The 26,626-nt window shown below is 48.5% G+C and overlaps 1 protein-coding gene across 5 annotated transcripts in view; it reads right to left on the reverse strand.

The window, feature by feature from the left end:
• The window catches only part of LOC142496048 (sodium- and chloride-dependent GABA transporter 2-like), a 31,356-nt gene extending 16,572 nt beyond the window's left edge, over window positions 1-14,784 (reverse strand). The window contains exons 1-6 of one of the 5 annotated variants that reach the window (XM_075602335.1): window positions 14,476-14,784; window positions 14,301-14,349; window positions 13,808-14,023; window positions 7,323-7,457; window positions 4,703-4,843; window positions 495-576 (exon numbers count right to left, since the gene is read on the reverse strand). In XM_075602335.1, coding sequence (XP_075458450.1) covers window positions 495-576; window positions 4,703-4,843; window positions 7,323-7,457; window positions 13,808-14,018 — 569 coding nt within the window. In that variant the 5' untranslated portion in view covers window positions 14,019-14,023; window positions 14,301-14,349; window positions 14,476-14,784. Of the gene's footprint in view, window positions 1-494; window positions 577-4,702; window positions 4,844-7,322; window positions 7,458-13,807; window positions 14,024-14,300; window positions 14,350-14,475 lie in introns of those variants that run through there. The other 4 variants (XM_075602337.1, XM_075602336.1, XM_075602334.1 and 1 more) reach the window with 4 other exon arrangements.
• Between the last annotated feature and the right edge of the window lie 11,842 nt (window positions 14,785-26,626).

The raw sequence follows: 26,626 nt of genomic DNA on the forward strand, positions 1-26,626 counted from the left end.
GAGAGAGGGGGCACACAGAGAGAGGGGGGCACACAGAGCGAGAGGGGGAGCACACACAGAGAGAGGGAACACATACAGAAAGGGGGAGCACACACACGGGGGGCACACACACAGAGGGAGGGGGCACACACACAGAGAGAGGGGGCACACACACAGAGAGAGGGGGCACACACACAGAGAGAGGGGGCACACAGAGTGAGAGGGGGGGCACACAGAGAGAGAGAGGGGGCACACAGAGAGAGAGAGGGGGGGCACACAGAGAGGGCGACACGCAGAGAGAGGGGGACATGAGAACTGAGAGAGGAGGGGATACAGAAAGAGGGTGATGTGAGCACAGAGACAGAGGGACATGAAGAGAAGGGGGACAATGAGCACATGGGGGGGTACACAACTTAGTGCAGGGGCACCTAAAAATAATGTAAGCACTACGAAGAGGGGACAGTGCCCAGGCATGGATGTGGCACTGGGTGGGGAGAAGCCGTCACCAGACTTACTCCCAGAACTCAATGACACTGGAGGTGCCATTTACTGTCACATTCTGAGTGGAATTATCCTTGTGAAAATCCAGGCAGCTCTCTGAGGAGAGAGGGAGAGGGAGAGAGAGACAGAGAGAGAGAGATCAGCAGGAGGAGAGAGTCTGTGTGGCCAACATATCCCTTATATATTGTTAGCACTGCGGACGTTCCTTATCTCACACACAGTATACAGCACTCAGACAGGGATCAGCAATCCACTACACATAAATGAGTCCCTTAATGTCCCCCTAATACTAACACCTGATGCTCTATAACCGCTGCAAAAATTCACTAACACAAACACATTAACACACTGACAAACACAAAGACACTGATATACAGAGAGACAATCCAATGGTAGAAAAAAGAAGAAAGCAGCGCACTGCCAGGGAGTCAGGTGGTATAAAAATAAAATTCTCTTTATTCAGCACAAATACAAAACATCACCCAAGGAGGTGGGAAAAATCCTCCTACACGTTTCAGACACGAGTGCCCTTTATCCAGGAGTATAATATTTCTGTTTATTCTGTGGATGTCATTGTTTGTCATTTTGCTGGCTTGTTTATTTTTTATTTTTTCCAATTGATTAACGTTTTTAATTAATGATTTCCTGTGTTGGCTCCTGCTTTTAAGTGATGTGTTGGATAGTGGTTCTAATAATGAATTGATCTGTTGGCTACTGGTTGAAATGAATTAATTTTTTAATTTGTTTGTTTTGTTGGCTATTGCTTGTATTTATTTAATTGGTTGGCTAGTGTTTTTATTTATTGAATTGTGCTGTTTAGGTGCGTGTGCTTGATTATTGTTGAAATTTGGCCTTCATGCTTTTTTATTCGGGTGACCATTGAGTGCTATACAGGCATACCCCGCATTAACGTACGCAATGGGACCGGAGCATGTATGTAAAGCGAAAATGTACTTAAAGTGAAGCACTACCTTTTTCCCACTTATCGATGCATGTACAGTACTGCAATCGTCATATACGTGCATAAGTGATGTAAATAACGCATGTGTAACAAGCTCTATAGTCTCCCCGCTTGCGCACAGCTTCGGTACAGGTAGGGAGCCGGTATTGATGTTCAGGACGTGCTGACAGGCGCATGCGTGAGCTGCCGTTTGACTATTGGGCGATGTGTACTTACTCGCGAGTGTACTTAAAGTGAGTGTCCTTAAAGCGGGGTATGCCTGTATTGGCTTATCATGCCCATATTATTTGGGTATGATGTCCCACTATGCCAGTCAATGGGTACAGGGTGGGTATAGTGGGTCCGAGGTGGGTGGTTAGGCCTCCAGGGTGGGTAGCGGGGGACAGTGGTTAACCCCTTAATTACTATAGCAGTTATTAACCACTACGGTGATTAAATGGTTAGGGGCCATTAGATTGTATTTTTTATGTATTCTTACTGCCATCCGAGGACATGGCCCTGCAGTATGCTGATGAGGACGCCCTTCATGACGGCAGGGGTAAGAATGGTTTTTACTTACTTTATTTATGCTGCCTGGCTAATGTTTTCTTTTATACTGGGCAAATTAGCTATTATCCATATCTGGATAAATTATTTTGCCCATTACTGTACTGTATGTGTTTGGGGGTGGGGGGGAGGTGTATTTATTGAAATGTATGCCATATTTATTTATTTTTACAATAGGATTGGTACTGCAGACCAGCAGGGACCCGCCGACAGCAACCGAGAACCCCCAGACACCCAAGGGGACCACCCGAAAACCCCCAGACACCCATGAGAACCACTCGGGGACCCTGTGGAGCCCCCGGACACCCATGGGAACCACCCGAGGGCTCCAAGACACCTGTGGAAACCAACTGAGGGCCCCCAGACACCAGTGGGAACCACCAGAGGGCCCCCAGACACCCATGGTAACCACCTGAGGGCCCCCAGACACTCGTGGGGACCACCGAGGGCCCCCAGACACTCGCGGGGACCCCTTGTGGGGCCCCCGTACACAACCGCAGGGCCCACAGACACTCGTGGGGACCACCCGAGGGCCCACAGACACCCGCGGGGACCACCTGAGGACACCCGGACATCCGTGGGGACCACCCGGGGACACCCGCCAGCCTCTGGGATCAATCATGTGTTAACATAAATAATGGTTTTATGTGGGGGTACAGGGGGTAGGTGGGTTATGTATTGGTGCTTATTACATATTGTAATGTTTATTGGGGGCAGAGGGGGTGAGTGAAAAGCCAAGTACCCCCTTCACTCACCCCCTCTGCCCCCAATAAAGCTACAGTTGTCCCTTAACCCCTTCATTGCTTTAGCGGTTAGCCGCTAAGGTAATGAAGTTGACTATAAATGCATTTTTATTGCATCTGATTCATGCCAGGGGCGTCCGGTGATGATATTAATGGATATCAGCGCCGGAGTCACTCGGCATCAATCCGATGCAGGAAAAATTAATTATTTTTTTCTAAGTCCCCACTCGCCGCTTATCGGCAGCTTCTCACCACCATCCTGCCAACTTTTCCTGGCGAGACGATTTGGAGAGGAAATCTCTATTTTAGAGCGGCGATTAGCCACGATAAGCTAATTGGAGCTACTAGAATACCACGAGTTTGAAAAGCTGCCGATAAGTGGTGATAAGTGGCTTATCGCCGTGCGTTTGGCGATATATATTTTTTTCCGGCAAAAAAAATTGCCGAAAAGGTCTCTTATTGCGGAGTTATCGGTGTTTACTGAATAGCAGTAGGCTTTTTTGGCGATAAGGCGGCGAAAAGTGGCTTATCGCTGCTAAGTGCATAGGCCCCTATATTTTGATTTATAGAATTCAGAATCATTTATCACCACCAAGTTAAGAACAACTAAGCTAAGGATTCTGCAGTCCACATCTACATTATGTAAGCCTGGAAACCTGATATAACTGACTGAAATGATGCTGTGAAATACTGTATGTTTTCTATTGTCTCTGAATACATTGAGAAACGAACCGGACTGTGGACTATTTGATATACATTGAAAGGTGGGAGACTTATTTGCACCCATCTAATGAGCTAAATGTTCCCTTGCTAGTATATACTGTAGGTGCTATGCTCCATGGTGTATATGGGTGCAGTGCACCTGGGTGTATATGGGTGCAGCGCCCCAGGGTGAATATGGATGCTGCTCCCTAGGTGTACTGTATATGGGTGCTGCTCCTTGGTTGTATATGGGTGCAGTCCCCCTGGGTGTATAAGGGTATAGCGCCCCTGGGTGTATATGGGTGCAGTCCCCCTGTGTGTATATGGGTGCCGCACACCTGTGTGTATAAAGGGTGCTGCACCCCTGTGTGTATATGGGTGCAGCCCCCCTTGGTGTATATGGGTGCAGCGCCCCTGTCTGTATATGGGTGCCGCACCCCTGTGAGTATATGGGTGCAGCCCCCCTTGGTATATATGGGTGCAGCCCCCCTGGGTGTATATGGGTGCAGCACCCGTCTGTATAATGGGTGCAGCGCCCCTGTGTGTATATGGGTGCAGCGCCCGTGTGTATATGGGTGCAGTCCCCCTGTGTGTATATGGGTGCCGCAAACCTGTGTGTATATGGGTGCCGCAAACCTGTGTGTATATGGGTGCCGCACACATGTGTATATATGGGTCTAGAGCCCCTTGGTGTATATTGGTGCAGTTCCCCTGTGTGTATATGGGTGCCGCACCCCTGTGTGTACATGGGTGCAGTCCGCCTATCTATATATGGGTGCAGTCCCCCTGTCTGTATATGGGTGCAGTCCACCTGTCTGTATATGGGTGCAGTCCACCTGTCTGTATATGGGTGCAGTCCACCTGTCTGTATATGGGTGCAGCACCCCTGTCTGTATATGGGTGCAGTCCACCTGTTTGTATATGGGTGCAGTCCACCTGTCTGTATATGGGTGCAGTCCACCTGTCTGTATATGGGTGCAGCACCCCTGTGTGTATATGGGTGCAGTCCACCTGTTTGTATATGGGTGCAGTCCACCTGTCTGTATATGGGTGCAGACCCCTGTGTGTATATGGGTGCAGTACCCCTGGGTGTATATGGGTGCAGCACCCCTGGGTGTATATGAATCAATAGTAGGATTAAGCAGTTACACAAACTCAGCAGTTACTCTGATACTGAGATCCACGAGATGACAGTAGGTATATTGGTATAACAGGACAGTGTGAGTGCGGGTGACTGGGAGATGAGGGTTTTAGGGCTGTAATGGGTTACCTGTATTCCAGGTGTTGTTGCAGGAAGCCCAGGGCAGCTCAGACGTGAAGGAGTTAAAGAGGTAGAAGAGGGCCCAGGACAGGACAATGATGTAGTAAAAATTCAACAGCACCACAATGACCTGGGAGGAATATCCAATACCTGAGAGAGGGACAGGAGAGGGGAGGGAAGGAAAAAGGTGAGGGGAGGGGGGGGGAAGAGAGGAGAGGGGGGTGGGGGTTAACGGGGGGGAGGGGGGAAAGGGAGGGAGGGGGAAAGGGAGGGAGGGGGAAGGAGGGGGAAAGGGAGGGAGGGGGAGGGAGGGGGAAGGAGAGGGGAAAGGGAAGGAGGGGGGAAAGGGAGGGGGTAGGAGGAGGGGAAAGGGAGAGAAGGAGAGGTGGGAAAGGGAGGGGAGGGGAGGAGGGGGGAAAGGGAGGGGAGGGGAGGAGGGGGGAAGGAGAGGTGGGAAAGGGAGGGGAGGGGAGGAGGGGGGAAGGAGAGGTGGGAAAGGGAGGGGAGGGGAGGAGAGGGGAGGGGAGGAGGGGGGGAGGAGAGGGGAGGGGAGGAGGGGGGGAGGAGAGGGGAGGGGAGGAGGGGGGAAGGAGAGGTGGGAAAGGGAGAGGAGGGGAGGAAAGAGAGGGGAGGGGGGGAGGAAAGAGAGGGGAGGGGGGGAGGAAAGAGAGGGGAGGGGGGGAGGAAAGAGAGGGGAGGGGGGGAGGAAAGAGAGGGGAGGGGGGGAGGAAAGAGAGGGGAGGGGGGGAGGAAAGAGAGGGGAGGGGGGGAGGAAAGAGAGGGGAGGGGGGGAGGAAAGAGAGGGGAGGGGGGGAGGAAAGAGAGGGGAGGGGGGGAGGAAAGAGAGGGGAGGGGGGGAGGAAAGAGAGGGGAGGGGGGGAGGAAAGAGAGGGGAGGGGGGGAGGAAAGAGAGGGGAGGGGGGGAGGAAAGAGAGGGGAGGGGGGAGGAAAGAGAGGGGAGGGGGGAGGAAAGAGAGGGGAGGGGGGAGGAAAGAGAGGGGAGGGGGGAGGAAAGAGGGGAGGGGGGAGGAAAGAGAGGGGAGGGGGGAGGAAAGAGGGGAGGGGGGGAGGAAAGAGAGGGGAGGGGGGGAGGAAAGAGAGGGGAGGGGGGAGGGAGGAGAGGGGGGAGGGGGGGAAGAGGGGAGGGGGAGGAAAGAGAGGGGAAGGGGGGAGGAAAGAGAGGGGAGGGGGGGTGGAAAGAGAGGGGAGGGGGGGTGGAAAGAGAGGGGAGGGGGGAGGAAAGAGAGGGGAGGGGGGGAGGAAAGAGAGGGGAGGGGGGGGAGGAAAGAGAGGGGAGGGGGGGGAGGAAAGAGAGGGGAGGGGGGGGAGGAAAGAGAGGGGAGGGGGGGAGGAAAGAGAGGGGAGGGGGGGAGGAAAGAGAGGGGAGGGGGGGAGGAAAGAGAGGGGAGGGGGGGAGGAAAGAGAGGGGAGGGGGAGGAAAAAGAGGGAGGGGGGGAGGAAAGAGGGGAGGGGGGGAGGAAAGAGAGGAGGGGGGGAGGAAAGAGAGGAGGGGGGGAGGAAAAAGAGGGGAGGGGGGGAAGAAAGAGAGGGGGGAGGAAAGAGAGGGGGGGAGGAAAGAGAGGGGAGGAGGGGGGAGGAAAGAGAGGGGAGGAGGGGGGAGGAAAGAGAGGGGAGGGGGGAGGAAAGAGAGGGGAGGGGGGGGAGGAAAGAGAGGGAGGGGGGAGGAAAGAGGGGAGGGGGGGAGGAAAGAGAGGGGAGGGGGAGGAAAAAGAGGGGAGGGGGGGAGGAAAGAGGGGAGGGGGGGAGGAAAGAGAGGAGGGGGGAGGAAAAAGGGGAGGGGGAGAAGAAAGAGAGGGGAGGAGGGGGGAGGAAAGAGAGGGGAGGAGGGGGGAGGAAAGAGAGGGGAGGAGGGGGGAGGAAAGAGAGGGGAGGAGGGGGGAGGAAAGAGAGGGGAGGAAAGAGGGGAGGAGGGGGGAGGAAGAGAGGGAGGAGGGGGGAGGAAAGAGGGGAGGAGGGGGAGGAAAGAGAGGGGAGGGGGGGGAAAGAGAGGGGAGGGGGGGGGGAAAGAGAGGGGAGGGGGGGGGAAAGAGAGGGGAGGGGGGGAGGAAAGAGGGGAGGGGGAAGGAAAGAGGGGAGGGGGAAGGAAAGAGGGGAGGGGGGGGAAAGAGAGGGGAGGGGGGAGGAAAGAGAGGGGAGGGGAGAGGAAAGAGAGAGGAGGCGGGGGGAGGGGGAGAGTAGGGGGTTAAGGGAGAGGAGAGAAAGGAGTAGAGAGGTAGAGGTGGGTGGAGAGGAGTGGGGAGAGAGAGAGCAGGGGGGAGAGAGGAGGGGGTGAGAGAGAGGGGAAGGGAGAGAGATAGAAGGGGAAAGGGAGGAGGGGGAGAGAAGGAGGAAGAGAGAGGAGGTGGAAGAGCGACAGAGAGATTATTAAAAGAGATGGGAGAGCGAGAGGACTGAGAATGGTGGGGAGAGAGAAGAAAAAAGTAGAGAGCAGTGAAAGGGAAGAAAGGGGAAAGGGAAAACACATGGGAAGTGACAGAGATCGGAGAATGGGAAGAGAGATGAGGCAAGGGGAGCGGAGGAGTGAGGGACAGTGTGATAGTGAGAAATGACTTGTTTCATAGAGGAGGGGGTGTGCTATATGGGGGTCTCTTTCTATATACAAACCAACCTTCAAAGAGGGGGCAGATTCTCCTCCAGGATGTGACTCCCCCCTGGCTGGTGTACTGTCCCAGCGCCGTCTCCAGGAAGAAGACGGGGATCCCGCAGGTGAAGAGGAAGATGAGGTACGGGATGAAGAAGGCACCTGAGGGGAGACAGTGAGAGATAGAGAGACAAATGGGAATGCGACAAAGCGAGGGGGCCAGTCAAAGAGTGAGGGGGGGGGGGCAGTGACAGGGATGGGACAGTCAAGGAGCAAAGGGACAGACAGTAACAGAGTGAGGGGACAGGTAGGTTTTGAGTGAGAGTGAGACTGATTGGGGGTTATCTGACGACTTGATCCTGGCTCAGCCATTCCTGACTTTACACCTTCCATCCCCATGTTGAACTGCAAAGAGCTGTATACAGAAAGCTGAAAACCAGGACTGTCTGAGCCTGGGGCTCTGGATCAGTTTGAGCATGTGAAGAGGGGGGCACACAGCTTTGTTTTCACAGTTGCCTATCACTATCATGTCATCCAATGGTGATCCAACATCTTCACAGCAGGTTATATAATGTACTTAACATTTATATATGTGATACAAAACAAATACATCTTCCACATACATAATAACTGGTACAAGAGGCAATGCACTTAGGGCAATGAGACGAAGTCCTTCTCTGAAGAGGTGCTGGATACTAAAAAAAAAGCTAATGGTAGAAGATAATGCGTTTATGGAATTAAATAAAAATGTTTTGTGTAGACTTAAGGGAACCCAAAGAGATTATAAAATAAGGAACAATGGATGAACATTATGTAGAGTTTAAGGTTTATTTCTCCTACCCAGCTCTTATTATTCCTATATCGTTTGGTGCAGTTTCTCCGTGAGGAAATCCGTTGGGATGTGTCACACTGAGCCTGGCACTGGGAATCTGGGGCATGGACGTCACTTTATGATCACCCAAATCCGGTGCCTCCAGATTACCAACCTCAGCCTGTCCTCATTCCCAAAGTTCAATGGTCTTTCTATCCTATACTTTATAGGGTGAGAATTAGGACCAGCTGACCCTGTCCCAGAGGATCTGAGGTTGTCACTTGACCATAAATCTCTGATTAATGTGCAGCGATCAGTTGAGGGAAGGAGTGACTCTGAAACTATTATTTCCTGGCCCAAAGAGCTTACACTCGTGAGCTAATACAAGATAACAAGATATAAAGATGACATGCTGCAGAAGCAAAAAAGCAGCAAAACTATAAAAATGTTAAATATAGGAAAGATTTCAATTTTAGATCAGATTTAGGAGACAATCTTTTGATAAGTAGTTGTTATCAGAACAATCACATGAAAATTCCAATAGGAGACCTAACCAACCAAATTCTAAACCTACTCCCAATACTGATTCATTTCACTAACTCCAGTTCTTTGGAAGGGAGGGGGTCGATGACCAGGATATTGAACCGGACTGTCCTGTATTTGGACTCTCTGTCCAGTAAATAATGAGAGGTAATACTGGACATGTATGTGTCCGGTATTACCTCTCTGCACAGTGACCTGAACGGCTTGGGGGGGCCGCTGGATTTCTCCGAGCAGAGCTGTTGCTAGGGGGATGGGCAGCTTCCTCCATCTTGATTGGCTGCTGCTGGGTAATGCAGCCAATCAGGAGGAAATGTCAGAAGCCTAGGGGTGGGGTCGTGGATAGGAGGAAACAGCATGGAGCAGAGAGCAGTGTGTGTGTGCGTGCGTGCGTACAGCATGTCGCACCTTTCACCGTTGTGTCCAGTAGTTTTTGAGAACCCACCTGGCTGTAGCATGGATATTCTGAAAACCTGACCTGTAGGTGGCCCTTGAGGACTGGAGGTGCCCATCCCTGCTCCATCATCTGCCTAAAATCCAAGAGTCTCTTAACTCTCCCCCAGGCAGACCCTCAATTTCAGATATTGACCCCTCACTGCCAATCTATCACACTGTATAGATCTCTTGCTCTAAAAATATGTGGCTACTTTACCATGCTCTAGTCCAGCGGTGGGCAAACTGGAGATTTTTTGGGGGGGCACGGACTGTTGCAGAGGTCCCACGCTCGTCCCCAAGGCATTTACGTTAAATGCCGGGGGACAGCGCAAGGCCTCTGCGACCTGTAAATACTGAGATTCAGCCGTCTTCAGGACACGTGACCACGGCAACACGGGGGTCATGTGATGTCACGGTTGCCATGGTAACGTGACGTCGAATGCCACTGCGGCGTCATTTGAGGTAAGGGAGGGTGCAACAACAGAGGAGAGGGGGGGAAAGGGGCAGCAAAAAAAGTTTGCGCACCCCTGCTCTAGTCTAAACAGTGTGTCCTTGATTGAATAGGATAAATTGTAGATGAGCGACATGATAAAAAACGCCCTTTATACTTTCATACAGCAGGATCCGAGCTGGAGGCCTGTCTGGCCATTTTGTACACGATTCCACCATCCCTCCACTCCAGACTGTATTCATTTTAAACTGCATCTTTTTATACTTACGCACAAGTTTATGGGGGGTTGGCAAAGATTTTTATCAACCGATCTGTGGCACTGCCATGGACACAAGGTTCCCCCTGAACTATGCCAACTTGTTTTTAGGAGTGGCAGGGGACAAGGGTCCCACAATACCTTCTCAGTGAACCCTTGTTTTCTGGCGACGTTGAATGATGATATTTTGATCTGGAGCCAGGATGATGTGTCTTTTATTGTGTTTGTGTTTTTTTTTTTATTGAATCTTGTTTTTATGAATTGACTTTGGAGATTTTTGGGCCGTATCAATACAGCTGTTAGGCTGTTAGCAAACAGTAACCATCTTTACACATGGATACTAAATATTCAGTTTCAAAAGATTAGTAGGAACTGCTGAAGGGATATACAGATCTATGTGAGGAGCTGTTTGATCCCCACTGCTTCTGGGCGTTTTGTGAGATACGTTTCCAACGCTGACTTCGTCATATCTTCCTTATTAACGACTTTCTGCACCGTATCGGGGTCTCTCTGTTGTACTTTTATTGTTTTTAGGTGCTGGTCCAGGTTAGTCATACACTTACTCTGGCATTGAGAAAAATGTCTGCCGTCAGGGCAGAGATTAAAAAAAAAAGGGGGGGTTACATTTAACTCCGCCCAGCCCAGACTGTACCCCGCACAAGCTGGGACAGCAGCCAGGGCAGGATCTTTGCAAATCAAAACAACTGCCAACACACACCTCCCTGCACCCACAATTAGCCCACCTGCACCCACACACACACCTCCCTGCACCCAAAAATACCCCCTGCTCCCACATACCTCTCTACACCCAAAATTAGCCCCTCCTGCACCCACACACATCCCTGCACCCAAAATTGCCACCTCCTGCACCCACACACACATCCTTACACCCAAAATTACCCCCCTCTGCACCCACACACACCTCCCTGCACCCTAAATTACCCCGCCCCCTGCACCCACGTCACTACACCCAAAATCACCCCCGAGCACCAATACACACACACTCACCTGCACCTAAAATCACCCCCTGCCTGCACCCGCGCGCACCTCCTCCCCTGCTCCTGCACCCGCGCGCACCTCCTCCCCTGCTCCTGCACCCGCGCGCACCTTCTCCCCTGCACTCCTCCTCCCCTGCTCCTGCACTCCTCCTCCCCTGCTCCTATACCCGCACCTCCTCCCCTGCTCCTCTACCCGCACCTCCTCCCCTGCTCCTGCAGAGGGCCCCACGCTGGGCCGGTAACACCTGGTCCCTGCTCTTCCTTTTCTGCCCCCTCGTGCGGGTCCCGCGCGAGACTGCAGAAGCAGTCACTGGTATCGCGATGCTTGCCGGCCCAATGGTACTGCCGGTTAGGCCTTTGCGCGGGTTCCTGCAGCCTGATGGCGCCTGCTGCAGTCTCTCAATCAATTGCTGTGCTGTCTGAGGAGGGCCCCTTCCCCGGCTTGGGGAGAGAGGGGTGGGGAGTGGGGGAGAGAGGGGTGGGGAGTGGGGGAGAGAGGGGTGGGGAGTGGGGGAGAGAGGGAGAGAGGGGTGGGGAGTGGGGGAGAGAGGGGTGGGGAGTGGGGGAGAGAGGAGGGGGGGGGAGAGAGGTGGGGGGATGAGAGGGGTGGGGGGAAGAGCGGAGAGAGGGGTGGGGGGAAGAGAGGGGAGTGGGGGAGAGGGAAGGGGGTGGGGGAGAAAGCGATGGAGGGGGTGAGAGATTTGGGAGAGGGGGGGAAGAGTTGGGAGGGGGCAGAGAGATTTGGGAGTGGTGTGAGAGAGAGTTGGCAGAGGGGAAGTGAAAGTTGGGATGGGGGGGAAGAAAGAGAGTTGGGAGGGGGGGAAAGAGAGTTTGGAGGGGGGGAGAGGGAAGGGGTGGGGGAGAGAGCGATGGAGGGGGGGAGAGAGCGATGGAGGGGGGGAGAGATTTGGGAAAGGGAGAGATTTGGGGGGGAAGAAAGAGAGTTGGGAGAGGGGGGAAAGAGAGTTTGGAGGGGTGGGGGGGAGTGGGGGAGAGGGAAGGGGGTGGGGGAGAGAGCGATGGAGGGGGTGAGAGATTTGGGAAAGGGAGAGATTTGGGAGAGGTGTGAGAGTTGGGAGAGGGGGAAGAGTTGGGAGGGGGCAGAGAGATTTGGGAGTGGTGTGAGAGAGAGTTGGCAGAGGGGAAGTGAAAGTTGGGATGGGGGGGAAGAAAGAGAGTTGGGAGAAGGGGGGAAAGAGAGTTTGGAGGGGGGGGGAGACTGTATTTGGTGTTCACTATTATCAGTGGCCTGTATTACCTTGGCCACATGTTTCATGGGCAGAACCGATAATAGTGAGTCCATGGGACAGGGAGGCCCCGCATGGGATATTGTACAGGGTCCCGCATTTGCTGAAGCTGGCCCTGCGATATCTCCCTGCACACATATCCCTGCACCCGCACCCGCGCACACCTCCCAGCATCCGCACCCACCTCCATGCACCAACCTCACTGCACCCGCACATACAACTCCCTGCTCCTGCACGCATCTCCCTGCACATGCACACCTCACTCCGACCCGCACACACACCCTGCACCCCCCTCTTTACACCCACATACCTCCCTCCCTGCTCCTGCACACACCTCTCTCCCTGCACACACCTCCCCGCACCCGTCCCACCTCCCTACACCCGCACACACCTCCCTGCACCCCCTACTTGCACCCGCACACCACACTTCCTGCTCCTGCACGCATCTCCCTGCACTTTCACCCCCCCCTCCCTGCACCCGCACACACCTCCCTCCACTTCCCTCCTCACCCCCACACACCTCACCCCACCTCCATGCATACAACCAATCAGAGTGGAAGGGATAGGCTGATCCCTTCTGCAGATCTTTAAACTGTCCTCAAAAGGGACAAAGGTGCCACTTGAGGAGGCATCAAGTATTTAATTCTTGCGTGGGCAGAAGTGACTAGGTGACTAATTAATGCATTATATTAGGTGACCCATTACCCACTAATGATACGAGCAGCAAGGAGCTACGTCACTGGCAGAAGGGATGTATGGCTAAACAAGTTGGCACAATAACACAAAAAAAGGGTCTGTATGAATTCTGCATGAATTCTGTGAGGGTAGAAATCCGAGAAAAAAGTAAAGGCGAAACAAGTCCCGTTATACACAGTGATAATCCCGCTAACGAGCCTCAGATTACCGAGAAATGGCACAGAACTAAGCTAATCATTCAAACCGGCTCAAACAGAGCGATCAATGGGGACCTTTATTACCGACAGGAGAGAACTGAAAGTCTTAACACCAAGAGACGTCACCTGGATGCTGAGGCTCCTCCAGCGCCTTTCACATTCTCTCCTTACAACAACTTTTAGAGAAACACAGACAGTGACGGCAGATAAGGACCATTTGGGAACACTTTGCCTCCTGTCCTACTTACTATAGAACCCCATTGACATATTTCCATGTGTCGCACAAGTCCCCTTATGTTCTGCCCATAACCATAATCTTTACGCATCCCCCTCCCCCCACGCTTCCTTCTCTCTTTGCTCCTGTCCCATCCTGGTGTTTTTTTTTATTGTATCTGCCCCCTCAGAGAGAGCTTTGTGTGTTGGTTCATGTATACATTTATGAGTTTGCTGTTGTTTTGGTAAAAGATGCAAATTCACAAATAGACGGCAAAATCAAAAGGGAAAAACCCCACAGAAATTGCATTGGATGATTCCTGCGCTGGTCAGACTGTCTGACCAATGCTAATAATGAGCAGGATTCATCGGACGTACCCACACAGATAATAGTGACTGTGGGAAGCTCCTAACAGGAAACATGCATGTGTTCCATTCGAGTGTAAGCTCTTTGCGGCAGGGATCCATTTTTTCCACCAGTTTATTCTTGCTGTAAGGCTCTGATCCCTATCTGTATATGTAACTCCCAGTATTATTCATTCTCCCACGGGGATGCACTGTGTACATGGTTGGCGTTGTATTAAAATTAATTATATCGGGTACCAAGATGCTACCTCCATGGTTCATACTGCCCCACCATTTCACCTCACCCCAACGTGCCCCCTTACCTCCTCCGTTCTTGTAACACAGATATGGGAACCTCCACACATTCCCAAGTCCAATGATCTCTCCGGCCACCGACAGCACGAACTCCGTCTTGTTGTTCCAGTGCCCTCGCTCCATCATACCGGGACTCCCCTCACCCTGCTCCTTCTCCATCGGAGGCTGGGCCGGTATGAACTCCCCATTCCCCTGTTCTCCCGGGACTTTGTTATCCATCGTATCTGCAAAACAGGGGGAGGCTGGCACTGTTGCTGCCCATGCTGTATATACATCACAGTGTAGTAGTGTGTGTGTGTGGCACTGCATACTTGGCTCAAATTTGCAGCTGAGAGCTGCTTAGAGAGCATCTCCACAGAGGTCTTCAATGACTATGACTTGTCCTCTACAAATCCCTTTAACTGGTTATTAGTCCTGACAGACGCTCTACAGCTGCCAGACGTGTCACAAATCTTCCCCCGCCCTAGGCCTGGATTTACCCCCTTCCAAGCACAGAAATACCTCTCCAGGTGCCAGGAGTGGACCAGGGATACGGCACAGCTGAGGTGTTCTTGAAAAATCCCGTGAATAATCCCAGCTCGGAGAAGAGCAGTGGAAAACCCCACAGGAGCAGAGTCAGGAGGGAGACATGGTGCAGGTGGAGATACCGATTCTAAATGAAGAAGTAGCCGCTCACCTATGGATAAACAATGGTGACCGGTGAAGGTTCAGAAGATAACCTACATGTGCCCTAGATACCACCAGGAGAGCAGAGAGCACGAGGAGAGCAGAGGGCACCGGGAGAGCAGGCAGAAGCGGGACACCAGGAGAGCAGAGGGCACCAGGAGAGCAGGCACACGCTGACCACCAGGAAAGAGGACACCGGGAGAGCAGGCACACGCTGAGCACAGGGAGAGCAGGCACACACTGAGCACAGGGAGAGCAGGCACACGCTGAGCACAGGGAGAGCAGGCGCACGCTGAACGCTCTCCCCAGACACTAGGCTAGGGATATTTAAAGGATGAAGGAGGTAATTCTAAACTTACCCCGCCCTCACATTCCAGGGTCCAGCAGTGAGAGCAGCAAGGGCAGAGGGGTTACAGGGCAGCTGGGAGCCCAGACCCTCCAATCTGTAAATACCTTATAATACAAATACACATTTTTGTTACTTAACCCCTGGGTTGCCTGAGTTCCTATAACACATCACTATACAATGCATTGCAGGCCCATATGACTGAAGCTTTTATTTAACAAGCATTTCTATAATACTCCAGTTTCAGCACATTGTAGATACATACTTATATTGGTTAGGGTGTTTATACGATGACTGACACCTTTCTCATGAAATCGGGATTTTGGTGCCTGTTGATTAAAAGCCTCCTGCTTTCAGTACAAAATAGACCTATTAGGTTTGGAAATGTTTGTACACGTGAAGAAGAGACGTGAGCTTTGGAAAGCTCTTTACATGTGAAGAAGAGACCTGTGAGATTAGGAAAGCTTTGCACACGTGAAGAAGAAACGTGATCTTTGGAAAGCTCTGTACATGTGAAGAAGGGACCTGGGAGATTTGGAAATATCTGTACATGTGAAGAAGGGACCTGCTTTGTTTGGAAAGTTGAACGCATTGTTAGACCCGAGACTAAGGGGCCTATGCACTAAGCGTTCATAAAAAAAAATCGCCAGGCCATTTAAATCACAATTTTTGTGAGCGTTGCTATCACGGTATTCAGGAAGCCTCGATTTTCTGTGATAGCAAAATTCCCAAAACGGGCGAGTAACCGGCGGCCTGATGATCGCCTCTCTGAAAAGGCCCTACCTGGCGATTCCTTTCAGCTGCAGAGAGAGCCGCCTCTCCCTGCGCAAATCTCGGACGAAATGTATGTTTTTTAATATACATTTTATTACTAGTGTAGATGAGCAGGGGGTCTCCGGAGCAGAACCGCGTTGATTTGAGGTCCAGAGACTCCCTGCTTCTTGAGGTACAGGCCCCGTTATGGGGTGCCGATATCTCCTATGCATTTTATTCCCACGGTCACGTGACGCGGGAGATTTAAATGCATAGGAGATATTGACACCCCATAACGGGGCCTGTATCTCAGGAAGCAGGGAGTCCCCGGACCTCAAATCAACGCGGTTCTGCTCCAGAGACCCCCTGGTTATCTACAGTAGTAATAACAATTATATTAAAACAGCTGCTACCCAATACAAACATTAAAAACACAACAACACTAATACCCACCTCCTCTACCCCCACATGATTGATACCAGAGGGTGTGGGTGTCCAGGGGTCCTTAGGTGGTCCCCACGGGTTGTCTGTGGGCTCTCGGGTGGTCCCGTGGATCCCCGCTGGCCTGCGGTACCAATCGTGTGGGGAAAAAATATTGGGCTAACATTTAAATAAATACAACCCCCTCCCCCCCCAATACATACAGTACAGTAATGGTCAAAATAACTATTATCCCGATATGGATAATAGCTCATTTGCTCATTATTAAATCAAACATTAGCCAGCCAGCATAAATAAAGTAAATAAACCTTCTACTTACCCCGGCCATCATAAAGGACGTCCTCGTCAGCATACTGCAGGGCCATATCGTTGCCAGAAAGAATACAAGAAAAAATACAATCTAATGGCCCCTAACCCCTTAATCACCTTAGCGGTTAATAACCGCTATCGTAATTAAGGGGTTAACCCATCCTCCCCCGCTACCCACCCGGGAGGCCTGGGGACCCACCCCGGGACCACTATACCCACCCGCAACCCATTGATTGGCATAGTGGTATATCATACCTATATAATATGGGCATGATAGGCCACTATAGCAGTCAATGGTCACCCTAATAAAAAAGCATGAAGGCCAAAAATACACATTAATAAAACATATACACAAGCACCTAAACACCCCAATTCAATAAATAAAAGCACTAGCCAAACAATTGAATAAACAAAAGCACTAGCCAACCAATGAATTAAACAAAAGCACTAGCCAACTAATTAATTGAAACACTAGACAACAAAACAATGAATTTAAAACACTAGCCAACAAATCAATTAATTAAAGAAACCACTAGGCAACACATCAATTAAAACCAGTAGCCAACAAAATAAATAATTAAATAAAAACGCTAAACTATCGGAATATGAAATAAAAACAAGCCATTCAAAGCCATCCGTATTTGTACTTAACCGTAACAAACACATTATTTTCCCCCTCCCCCACCCCCCTTTTTTTTCAAGCAAACTTCTGAATCACCATCGATTAGAATCTTAGGTTATACCCCCTTTTTTTTTTTCAATCAAACAAGAACCACAAGTTTAATTTATGCTCAATGTTGAATTTGAGGGATATCATCATTTAATATATACTCGTTAACTTTGGGAACTTAAAAACCTACTGAGGATTTATGGAGACCATTACCTATCAGGGGGAACTAAACACCTCTTATGCAAGCACTCAAAAACAAGCATGGCATTATTCTTTAGGGTGAAACATTTATTTGTATTGTATTGTATGTCTTTATACATATTATGTATCTTTTTCCATTTGCAACAAACTTCCCAAGACTGCAAAGCAGGTCCAATGAACTAGTAAATATTATTTTTTTTTAAATGACAAAACACGAGAGATTATTTCACAAGGACTGAATCACCATCACCAGAATGAACTATTCTTTAATTAACACAAATGTATGTAAAGAGAAGGTATCTGATTGCTAACAGCTTAAAAAGATTTGACCAAGTTTATTGTTTATTTAATTTTAAGAAAAACAAGACGATATTGTGAAAACATTTAATTATGACATGAACCATCTTTTATTACTGCGGCCTTCTCCCTTTGTGATTTAAGGCACACTAGGGGTTAAAGTACCCATTAGAGGCTTATCACACCTGATATCCTTTTTTTAATCAAACCATGGGGTATATAATCAGCAAGGGGAAGCCCTTCCAGGATCCCTGATGAAGCCAATCATGTTCGTGAAACCTGTAGGAGGAGATGCCTACTGAGGGTCACGATCCAATCCACTAACAGAGCAAGCACTATCTGTGAGATTTACCAGCTCACTGTGGGACGAATTTAGCCTGAATCGGATTGATACCTGCCAGCCTTTGAACATACTCCACCACACACGGGCGAGTGTTACATCCGGTGACTGACGTCACGCCCTGAGTCTAACGTCACTTCGGGGGTTCACGGAGGAGAGGATTGAGCACCAGCCGCAGCAGTTGTTAGCAAGCAAGTGCCAGGACAAAGGAGTCTACTGAGGTTACCACCCAGGAGACAACTACACTGGCACAGCAGCGGGGTAAAGATCAGCAAGCCAGGACACCCACCTCCCTCCCCCTACCGGAGAAGATCTATGGACTCTGTGGGAGAGTACAAATTTGTTTAACATCTCTCATTGGCACATCGGCAGCAGCCACATTTATCAGGCAAAGTCTTTGTTTTAATTTTTTTGCAGAAATGTTTTTAATGTAATATTGTTTATGAAACATACAGGACACCTACAAGCTCATATTGAACCCCCAAAATAACCACAACATACTGTATATATAAGCATACAAGTTTCACAGAGGAGTGCTACTGAGCATGGCAATATATATATATTTAAAACCAGAGACATAACATAAAACACAGACAGAGCTCAGTGCACACCCAGTAAAACTTATACACGGTACAGTGCCTAAATATACATGTATAGATAATTATTAAATAAAATGGTCTTTTAGTTTAACATTTTGGCCAAATTGTTGTAAGCCCCTGAGCCACTGCACGGCAGACCACATCTCAATGGTCCCTAACACTAATATAAATTCTTAATAACCTGTGCATTACCAGGAAAAATGATTTAGAATAAATCTGTCAAAATTAGTTGCAAAGTTCTAAGTCTGATTGAAGCTTTTATTAACCTGTACATTACCAGGAAAAGCACTCTGTATTAGATTTGTCACAATCACACTGCAAGCAAGCAAGTTCCCTGAGAGTGGAAGATGCTATGGCGTGAGCTTTTAACCATTTAAATGTGGGAGGGAGTGAGCTTCAATTAGGTAGGAGGTTGCCACCCTCCAATCAGCTAAGACTAGCTGAACAAGAATTGTAAAACATACAGGACACCTACAAGCTCATATTGAACCCCCAAAATAACCACAACATATATGTAAGCATACAAGTTTTTAAGAATTTATATTAGTGTTAGGGACCTCCTCTGTGAAACTTGTATGCTTATATATATGTTGTGGTTATTTTGGGGGTTCAATATGAGCTGGTAGGTGTCCGGTATGTTTTACAATTCTTGTTCAGCTAGTCTTAGCTGATTGGAGGGTGGCAACCTCCTACCTAATTGAAGCTCACTCCCTCCCACATTTAAATGGTTAAAAGCTCACGCCATAGCATCTCCCACTCTCAGGGGAACTTGCTTGCTTGCAGTGTGATTGTGACAAATCTAATACAGAGTGCTTTTCCTGGTAATGTACAGGTTAATAAAAGCTTCAATCAGACTTAGAACTTTGCAACTAATTTTGACAGATTTATTCTAAATCATTTTTCCTGGTAATGCACAGGTTATTAAGAATTTATATTAGTGTTAGGGACCATTGAGATGTGGTCTGCCGTGCAGTGGCTCAGGGGCTTACAACAATTTGGCCAAAATGTTAAACTAAAAGACCATTTTATTTAATAATTATCTATACATGTATATTTAGGCACTGTACCGTGTATAAGTTTTACTGGATGTGCACTGAGCTCTGTCTGTGTTTTATGTTATGTCTCTGTTTTTAATATTGTTTATGCTTTAACATTGCCAATTATCATATATAAAGGCACTTTTATTCATTGCTTTTTTGCGCCTCTATATTTTTCTCTTTGAGGTTTCAATATACTAAGGATTGGTTATCCTTATTTGAGAGGCTGCAACTTTTCTGCATTGAATAGGACTGTAGGCGGACGCTCACAGAGGTATGCAAGGGAGACTGATTATAGTGAAATTAAATAAGCCTTTTATTGCGCCTGTTTCCTTAACAACCATTCAAACAAGGGGTAAACAAAGCTTCTATTCACTTGGGAGTATTTCTAGTGAAATACTATGCAGTTCAAAACACCCTTAGATAAGCATGTGTCCAAGCCCCAAACATATAGCATGAAATGAACAGATATAAAAAGTCTTGTAAATAAAAGTCTTATCTGTTCCTTGTGGTTTGGAGGGAAAATCTTCTCTGTCCCTGGTTGCTACCTTTTCTTCAGGGTTTGTCAGCATTCAGGTTTAGAAGTTTCCCCTGTGTCTTGAAAGCAGCTCTGCTGTTTCTTCTGGCAGGGCTCAAGACAAGTGTCTCCAAGTTCAGCTCAGGTGTGAGCTAAGGAGTCTCACTTCCTGTCTCAAAAGACAGGCTTTTCTAAACCATCTAATCAGGCAGGTGGTGTTTGTTAATTGACTACCAGCAGTTAACCACCACACTGCTGGATTATAGGTACATTACCTGAACAGGGATAACTCCCCTGTTACATACCTCCCCTGTTTGTGGGAAGCTCGGGCTTGCCACGGCCAAAGCCCATCCTTCCACTCTCATTATAGATATCTCTGTGACTTGAATGAGAGTGGATGGAGGAAGAGAACCCTCAGTCCTGCTGGGATTGGAGCCCTTTCTCCAGTTTATTCGTGTCTCCTCCCGAAGGTGCTTGAAATCAGCACTCCTCAGTCGCTCGAGGAGGACTTTTTCTAAGTATAGTCTTTTTGCTACGTGCGCGGTCATGAGATTTCCCTCGCGTCGGGTGCTCGTCTTATTGTAGGCATACTGTATGGCAGCTGTTGCAGAGCGTTTAAAAAACGCCCTTTGAGTTTTCCACTCTTGAAGCTGTCTCTCTGCCCTTTTCCCACTCAATGGGGTTGCTAGTTCAGCCTCTTTGGGGTTAATTTGCAATTCCACACCCACTTCCAAAGAATGTCCCATCTTTTCAGCTTCATCAGCTAAGGATTCTTCTGGTTTTGATTCAGCACATGTACCTTCTTTTGTTGCCTGTTGGGTGGCTGAAGGTTTGCTAGTGCTTGTTTAGGTGGTTCAAATTTTGCAACCTTGTCTTTCAGATGAGCGGTATTCCCAACTCTCACTGTACCGTTGTCTTCATGGGTTTTTGAGGCTGTGGGATACTGCCGCTTAGTCAGGGTCAATACTTGTCCTTGTAGGACTGTAATCTCATCCGCGAGAGATCCCTGTTTTTTGAGTGCGTCTTGCAAGTCTCTTCTCAGGGAATGTATCTGCATGCTTTGCTTTCTCTGAGCTTGCTTCCACATTTTTATTGCATTGTGAAGCACTATGAACTTCTTTGCTTGGGCCACAGTTACTTGTTTCAGTTTCTGGACCTTCTTGTGCTCTCTTTTGTGCCGCGTTACCTGGGTTCTAAGCTTGGCCTTTAGCGTTGCTTTGGTGATGCTCAGGGTAGTCTTCAGTTTCTCATGCTGCTTTGCGGGGACATACTGGGTAATCAGACGTTCCTGCAGCACTTGAATTTCTTTAACAGCCTGCAGATTGTCTTTCTGCAGAGTTTGCTGCTTCTCTTCGGCCTTCTCGAGGTGCGTACGCAGACCTTGCAGTTGGTTCTGCAGTCGGTGCTCTGCTTCAAACTTCTCACCTTCCAAAAGTCTATTTATTTCTTTAAGCTCGTGCAGCTTTTCATTTTTTTCCTTGACGTCGTTTATCAAATTAAAATTTTCTTCTTTGAGTTTTAAGTTTTTTCTTTGTAATCTTACATTTTCTCCTTTTTCAGTCTCTGTACTATTCAGGGCCTCCTTGCAGTCCTCCTTCCATTTACGCACATCTGCTTTGAGAATGACAGTCTCCTGGCGTGAGACTTCCTTCTCTAGGTTGAGGGTCTGAAGCTCCTTCTGGGTGACTTGGAGATCTGTATTAAGATTGACAATCATTTCTTTAGAAATGTCCAGCTCCTCAGTGAGACTGTGTAGTTCCTTTCTGGAAACTTCCAGATCTGTGCGGCAGCTGTTGGTCTCATGATGTGAGGCATCCAGTGCTCTGCGGAGTGTCTGAACCTCTTTCTGAGATACGTCCACCTCTGTCCGGACATTGTTCTCGAAGTAGATCACAGTCACGCCTGGCAATTTTCAGGGCGTCTTCAGGGCTGGTCAAGGGATCGTCACTCACTGGTTCCTGCTCCGCTTCCCTGGGATGACTGATTGAGAGTTCCTCACTGTTGGCACCGGACAGACACTTCTTTGGGGTACACGACTTCTGCCTTGGGCCCTCTGGATATTCGGGTTAACCGCGGGACAAATTTTCCATTTTCTCTAGGCTGCAGGGCAACTCGGTCCCCCTTTTCCTCCGCAAGATCTGCGGACGTGTCTGTTCCTTCCACGGTAAGTGAAGAACTGCTTTTCTTTTTCTGCCTTTTTGATTTGGATGACACCGTCCCTTCAGGGATATTGGGGTCTCCATCTTCATTTGAAATTTTAGCAGCTTCATTATATACGCTAGGCTTTTCTTGCAGTTGCTTTAGCTGACAGAAATATTGGGTGATCTGCTGCTCCCGCTCTGTCTCCTGCTGATCATATTCGTCATCAAAGGGAGCGGTCTTTTCTGTTCGTGCCGAGTTCAAGCACCCCCACCATTCTCGGGGTGTTTTGTGGGTGTGACTCAGTTCGGGTTCCCCATAAGAGATGTCTTCCTCTTTATTGGACTGGAAGGGCCACTCTTCCGTGGGGTAGGGTTCATTACAGGAACGCTGCATCTTGTCCTCCATTTTTAGGCTATCAGGTGTAATTTTCTTCCTGACCTCAGGAGGCGCTATTGCAGCTGTTGCCACTGTATTTGCTAGAACCCCCAATTGTGATAGTCCTACAGGTGGGCATATTTTGCTTGTAGAGGTCGTAGCTCTCACAGGCATCTCTGTAGACTTTTTCTTTCTTGGATAAGTTTTACAATATCAGCAGTACTGTGCATGCATTTTCTCTCATCAGGTATACAAGATGTGCAGTTGCTAGGTAAAAAAGTCTATTTGCTTTACACCATTTACTTGCTAGGTGAAATCTCCCCGCTTCAGCAACAGAATTTGGTTTTCTGCCTGAGTTCAGTAATTTTTAGTCTTTGGGTATTATGGCATTCACACTTCACACTTTGGGTGTCTGTTTTTGCTCCCAAGATATATATAGGCAGACTTTTTTTTACTTGCAGAAAAAAAAACATTCTTTGCAGTGGACTATTTCTTTCATTCCCGGCAGGGTGACTCAACATTCAGCAATTGGTTTTGAAAAACCTTTTACACAGTTCAGAAATCACTTTTTCCCCTATAGGGCAATTTTACACTCAGCATTTGTTTGCTAAAAATTCCCCTGCTTCAGCACAGTCTTGTATCAATTTTCACACTTTTCTGCATATACTCCATTCACAGGTGGTAGCCCTATGCGGTGTGGCAACCTTTATTTGCAAAATCAGTACCACTCGTGGGTCACCATCTGTATTCACTGCTTCAGCGAAACTTTTGAAAACAACAAACACCAATCCCTTTTTAAGGGCTGACTCACTTCTTGAACCCTGACTATGGCTGAAAGGCAAAACCCCTATTTCAATGACCATATTACACTTTGTGATAGGCAAAATAAGGTTTAGCTACTTCAGCAGTCTCTTCTGGGTTTTTGTAAGTTTCAGTGCAGTGTGGTTTCAGTGGTGTGTCCCTTTAACTGTGATCTCTGCTGCATGAGGTTTTTTTTTTTTGGGTTTTTTTCAGACTGTTTGTAGGCAAAAAGCATAACAAAAAAATTTCGCATAAAAATCTCCAATCCTTTTTAACTTCAAAGACACCCCTTATCCCACTTCTGACACCATATGTAGACGGACGTTCACAGAGGTACACAATTGGAGACTTTATAAGGTGAAATTATAATAGGCTTTATTGTGCCTTTTCCTTTTCATCAGGAAATCATCCAAACACAGGGGGGAACAAAGCTTCTATTCACTTGGCAGTATCTCTAGTGAAAATACCATGCAATTAATTCACAACTCCCTAAGTCAAGCATGTCTCGCAGCCCCAAAACATATAGCATGAAAGAAGCAGATATAAGCAGTCTCTTAATAATGAAAGTCTTATCTGTTTCTTGCTGTAGAGTAAGCTTCTCTGCTCTCCTGGAACCGCACCCGTGCGTGCACAGAAAATATCAGCATCCCGGTTTAGAAGTCTTATTTGGTGTCTTGCAATCAGCTATGCTGGGCAGAGCTCAAGATCGGTCAGCTCCAGAGATGTGTGTTCTCTTGGTCAGTCTCTCCTGGGAGACTCAAGAACACTCCTCTGTCTCCAAAGGTCAGCTCTCATTCAGAGCTAAGGAGTCACTACCTGTCTCAACAGACAGGCTTTTGTAAGCAATCAGGCAGGTGGTGTTTATTAATTGACTACAAGCAGTTAACCACCACACTGCTAGATTAAAGGCACATTACTTGAACAGGGATTACTCCCCTGTTACAATCACCCATTTATCGAAGTTTACAGAATCGTAGTCGGCATTTTGGCTGATAAGTGCTCAATAAGTGGCTTATGAACGCTTATAGCACAGGCCCCTAACTCTCATGTTGGTCAGTGAATCGGTTTTGCAATTTACAACAAATCTACACATTTTCATGGCCAATACGGCCATACATCAAAGAGCGTAAATGACAGTTTTGACGTTGTAAGGACGATAGCAACATTTGTGACATGCGTCTGTTAGAGTCAAAGGAGGTTATTCATTAAACTGCGAGAGTGATATAATAACACGCAGAGTACTATATTAATACACCGCGATATAATAATATGCAGAGCGATGTAATAACCCATAGAGTGATATGATAACATACAGTGGAATTACGTAATTATATGCAGAAGAGTGATATAACATACAGCAGAGTGATATAATAGCATAGAAAATGAGAAGAAAGCGCAACACGCCAATAGTATATAATATATATATATATAGTGGTTCCCAGCACTCAGTAAGAAAAACCAGACAAAAGCGTCAATTTCGAAATAGCAACGATATATTGGAAAAAATGATATAGATCAGGACCCAACCCTAATAAGGGCCTAGAGGATACTTCTCATGGGACCAATAAGTGAACAATAGAGTGGGGAATCCCATGAACTATTCCAGTTTGTGGGAACGGGCCTGAAGAAGAGGCATTTGTAGGCCCCGAAACATTGCCCCCCTATATATTATCACCTTGACCTTTAAATTTTTTTAAAACAACTCAATTACATTTTTATGTATTCTAATGTAACAAGCCTTTTTTGTTTCTATAGCAACCATTTACATGGAATATGGGGACGGATTTAGGGGAGATACTACTCATTTGAGGGACTTTTGCGAGGGTGAAAAGTGGGGCAGCTTGCGAGCTGTGTTTGTGTATTAACCCTCGTGGAAATTGTACGTGCATTAGTACCTTTTAATGAGTTTATAAAGAAAACGGAATGACGCTATTGACGTGTTGTCCTTTCTTCTGGTTTTCTATACTAGTGATGAGAGGATCAGGCACCTCACAAGTAGAACTGCAGACGCCAGATATTACCCTAATGTGGATCCATGAAGAGGATTTTCTCCGACTTCTTTGAATCTGAGGATTTGCATTCAGAGCTGTTTTTGCCCCAAATCTATAACATGTGGGTGTTCTGGTGACTTTTTCCTTCTCATTATTTTGAGTCTATATATTATAGTGTAGGGATTAAAATCCTTATCCCGCATATTCAATTTTTTTTATAGCATGATATAATAGCATGCAGCGCGATATAACTGTGATGGTTCAGGGGATTCCTTCCCCTCCTTTCACTCCCTCTGTCCCTTCCCTGGCCAACCTCCCTGCGCTTACTCACTCCTGTGCCGTTCCGGCTACCTCTGCTGCTGTCCCTTTGCCTCAACGCACGCCTCGCAAGTCTCACGCACCCGCGCGGTCCCCGAGCCCCTGCGACAACGCTCCCCGCTCCCAGACCTCCTCAGTGCCCACTGCCATTCCCTCACCTCCGGTGGCGGTCCCCTCCGTCCCTCTGTTTCCCTCCGCTGGTGTGCCCGCGGCGCTCCGCGTGTCTCGTGACGCAGTCTGCACGCACACTCTCAGTTTACAGAGGACGCGTGCACACGCTCCTCTTCTAAGGCCTGTCAATCTCTTGACTCCTCCTCCCATGCCCTGCAAGCTCTCTGTCTGACCCCTCTGTCTCCTCCTTCTCTCCTCCTGACCTATCCCTGTTGTCTCCCACTTCCCTCTCTGCTCCTCCTCTCTCTTCCATTGGTGTTCCCTCCTTTATAATCCCTGTCTGCCCTCTCTATCATCGCTCTGCATTGTTCCTGTTATCCCTGTGTGTGCTGTCCTATGCTTTGCTCTCTCTGTTTTCCAGCCTGTACCTGCTCCTCTGTATCTTTGGATTTCCCTGGCTTTGACCCCTGCTCGTCCTGGACTACCCTGCTCTCTGTACCCCTGGAACCTTGCTACGTACTCTACCTTGCTGACCTCTGGAACCCTTGGACTTGGCTTACGAACTTTGACTACTCTGCTTTCTGTACCCCCTGGACCTTGGCGCACGGACACGACCATTCTTACGTTTACCATCAAGGACGTTGCAAGTATAATACTACTTTTCTACAGGCCCAGCAACGCCATACCACACTCCGGGCTTGCCCCCACTGCTGTGGGTGTGTGGTAATACCGTTCCCACCTCAGTATTGGGGTCTTGCCAGGTCTGCGAGCATACAGGTGTGACATTATGCAGAGCCCAACAAACGCAGACCCCCCTGAGGTGGGTACATGTATTTGTATAGAGGCCTTACAATTTGTGAGCAATCAGTTGTCTACAGTCTCCCAGCAATTGGCCAAATTCTCCCCTCAGTAG

The sequence above is a fragment of the Ascaphus truei genome, chromosome 5, assembly GCF_040206685.1.
Source record: "Ascaphus truei isolate aAscTru1 chromosome 5, aAscTru1.hap1, whole genome shotgun sequence".
Lineage (NCBI taxonomy): Eukaryota > Metazoa > Chordata > Amphibia > Anura > Ascaphidae > Ascaphus > Ascaphus truei.